General features: G+C 45.3%; 1 protein-coding gene across 1 annotated transcript in view; it reads left to right on the forward strand.

The window, feature by feature from the left end:
* Positions 1 to 3813, forward strand: part of Laptm4b (lysosomal protein transmembrane 4 beta) — a 41540-nt gene that overhangs the window by 16801 nt on the left and 20926 nt on the right. The window contains exon 2 of the mRNA XM_021216571.1: positions 1478 to 1589. Within this exon, the coding sequence (XP_021072230.1) occupies positions 1478 to 1589 (112 nt within the window). The remainder of the gene's footprint in view (positions 1 to 1477; positions 1590 to 3813) is intronic.

Below are 3813 nucleotides of genomic sequence, written 5' to 3' on the forward strand. Positions count from 1 at the left end.
GACTTATATATGTTTAATCACACATGTGTGTGTATCCCGTGAATTAGTTGTTCTTGTCAGGCCCATTTTTAATCCCCCACACCATTGACTTATATATGTTTAATCACGCATGTGTGTGTATCCCGTGAATTAGTTGTTCTTGTCAGGCCCTTTTTTAACCCCCCACACCATTGACTTATATATGTTTAATCACGCATGTGTTTGTATCCCGTGAATCACGCATGTGTGTGTATCCCGTGAGTTAGCTGTTCTTGTCAGGCTGCGTCTGACAATTTGGAAAATAGAGGAAGGAAAATAAAATCCAAGCCATACAACAATTCTAAAATAATCTCTTGAGATGATCATATCAAAAAATTCTGCAGTAGGTATTTACCAAATAGTCTTCCAAATAGTAGGGTGTGCCTTTAGTTAATGTTAGTAAAAGGCCTTTTCTCGCCATTCTGAGAAGGGTAAAAGAGTACACTCATGTTTCTGACCTTGGGTGGGGTGTAGGGTGGTGAGGGAGAAGGTAAGCCCAGATGATGAAGTTAGGAAGATGATGAACTTATGATGAAGATATGAGCAGAAGACATGAAGGTTAGGTTTTCTACTTAGGTTCCCAAGGCAAATCTCCTCTCTCCAGTCTGTGATTTGTGAGCGGTGTTTTTAACTTTTGAGTCTCAGTTTTCCTACAATGGGGATTATTTTGCGTTCCTCTAACTAGAGGGCTTGTAAGGCTCAGGAATAAACATATTAAATGCTTACTATGGAGCCTGAGTAGTGTCCCGTTTAATCACAATGTGTGGTACACTCCTAAAACACACACACAGGAAGGGATAAGTAGAGGTGGGAGCCGTGGGCTATGATCATCTCCACGATCATCTCCACGTGGGTGTGCTGGGTTTGAAGGATACTGTGCTCAGCGGAAGTCAGAGACTGGGCAGACAGATGACAATGGTGATGGTGCTTTTCACAGCCTGTGGCACACACACACACACACACACACACACACACGGTAGATTGACTGGCTAGTACATATGTTTCATGGACTTGCCCACTCACCATACTTCACTTCTGCTTCCCAGTACTATGATTATAGCCACATAACACTGCACTCACAAAAAGAAAATTATTTGTGTGTTATGTGCATGTGCTTGTGTAGGTGCATATATGAAGGTACAACTTGGAAGAGCCGATTCTCCTTCCATGTGGGATTTGGGGACTGAACTCATTGATAGTATCAGGTTTGATGACAGGTGCCTTTTAGCCCTGCTGCTGATCCATCCACCCTGTTGCACTTCTTAAGCGGACTCTAGAGGTCTGACCTTAGGTCTTCCTACTTGTCTGGCTGAGCCATCTCCCCAGCCTAGCTGACACCTAGTTGGCCAGAGCCCTCTGCCTGGGAGCCTTTGCGCTCTTCCTCAGCTGCAGTCATGTAGCACCATGGGTGATCTGAGACTCTGGCCTGGGTGTCTTATGTCCCTTTTCTCTTCTGCAGATCATCAATGCTGTGGTCCTGCTGATCCTGCTGAGCGCCCTGGCCGATCCTGATCACTATCGCTTTTCAGGCTCTGAACTAGGAGGGGAATTTGAGTTCATGGATGATGCCAGTAAGTACATCCGATAACAGCTGGTGATATTTTGGGATTCCTCCAGGCAAGGAGTCTGACTGTCTGCCTTTTCTGTTAAATTACAAATATTGATTCAAGGACCTATTTGAGCTGCTATTTTAACTTTATTTTCTTTCTTTCCATCATTACAAATCAAGTCAGCAAATACTTATGTGTTCCTCATGCCCTGAGTTCTTAATGAGTGTCAGATAGTAAATTTTCCATATCTTATGTGAGTAACCTTTTCCCATTCTTAAGAGGCAGAGTCATGTATTATATCTAGTTCAGGTTTGTCTCAATATTCACTGTGTACCGAAGGATGACCTTGAACCTCTGAACCCACCTGCCTGTACTTCCCAAGTGCTCAGTTGGTGGGTGGGCCACTCTGCCAAGCTGGAATGTATACATTTAAAAACTATCATCTTCTAACAGATCTTTTGAGGCATAGGCTGACCTGGAACTTTATATGTAGCAAAAACTAACCTAGAACTCCTGACCCTTCCGTCTCTGTCTCCAGATGTTGGGATTATATACATAGACGTCTACTACACCCAGCTTGGCCATGGACTTTGGCTTTTTGCAGCAGAGAATGAAGAAATATCAGGAAAGAAGATGAGAAGGGTTACACGTCTCTGGGTATTCGAGTAGCTCCTGGTGTTGCCTTCCTTCCAGGAAGTGATTGCTACTGAGTTGTAGTGGAGCCTTTCCTGGCAATGGAATCAGGCATGAGGCTGAGTGTCAGTGGATGTCCAGCCAGAGATACCCGTAGTACAGGCCTTGTCTACTCAGTCCTGCTGGGTCTTGGCTAAGTGAGAGGCACAGCTAATCATGACCACAAGGGGCAGGTAAATGTGTGAACTGCTGTGTACTGTGAGGATCGTTTTTGCTATTGACTGAAGAGTTGAGTGGTTTGCTGTTGAGTGGCTTGGAGCATAGCCTGGGATTCTGGTCTCAGACATTTTGCTGTAGTGAGGAGGCACTGGGGATGGAAAAGAGGCTGAGTGTGAATAGAAGTTGATGAGAGGATGGTCAAAGATGACTCATGCCCACATAGGTGAGAGAAGCTGGGGAAAGAATGTGGAAACACACTTAGGATGAAACTAGATTTTGACTTGAAGTATGCAGGCTCCAAAGATAGAAGGGCTCAGTCCTAATGGCTGCTTCCTGAACTTACTACTAACTTCTGCTGACTTCAGAGTCCCCTTTGAGAAGTGGAGGAAGTGATGGAATCTAACACAGATATGGGTGTGAAAAGGCCTAGGATGGGGACTGTATTAACTGCTCAGTTAAACCCTCACTGACTGGCTATGTAGGTAGAGCTGTTGTGATTGAAGCATGGAAATCAATAGAAAGGGGTCAGACCAACTCCCCAGGATTGAGTTAACTGTTTGCCCTGGGTGGGGAGAGGGGAGGAGAGAGGGAGAAAGGAGGATGGAGTGAGTTCTAAAGGGCTCAGAGGTCAATCAAGCTGGTAATGAAGGAAAGGAACACAGAGCTTCACGCCTATCTTCTACCATTTAATACCGTTAAGAATCCAGGGTGGGGCTGGAAGACGGCTCAGCAGTGAGTTCAATTCCCAGCACCACATGGTGGCTCACAACTGTTTGTAATGGGATCTGATACCCTCTTCTGGTGTGTCTGAAGACAGCTACAGTGTACGCATATATATAAAATAAATAAATCTTAAAAACAAAACAAAAACCAAAACCAAAGCCCATGGTGCCTGTGACCCTAGAAAGTGAGAGGCTGAAGCAGAAGTTCCAGCTGCTCTGGAGCCACATAACAAGTTTAAAGCCCCTTTGAGCTATGGAATATCCAACTTCCAAAAAGCAGACATACAAAGAAACAATAAACAGATAGTCAGGGCTAAAGGCTGAGGCCTTGTCAGATACAAATGAAACTTCTTTATAGCTCCTAATTGTTCTGCTTTGAGGTGGTTTCAGTGTGGAGCCCTGGCTGGCCTGGAGCTCAGAGATCTGCTTGCCTCTCTCTGCCTCTGGAGTACTGGGATTGACTAGCGTGTCTCCATGCCCAGCCTGACAGGTCTGATTGACCTGATGTACTGGCTAATTTTGTGTCAACTTGACACAGCTGGAGTTATCACAGAGAAAGGAGCTCCAGTTGGGGAAATGCCTCCATGAGATCCAGTTGCAGGGCATTTTCTCAACTAGTGACCAAGGGGGGAGGGCCCCTTATGGGTGGTGCCATCTCTGGGCTGGTAGTC

This window comes from Mus pahari, chromosome 17 (assembly GCF_900095145.1).
Source record: "Mus pahari chromosome 17, PAHARI_EIJ_v1.1, whole genome shotgun sequence".
NCBI lineage: Eukaryota > Metazoa > Chordata > Mammalia > Rodentia > Muridae > Mus > Mus pahari.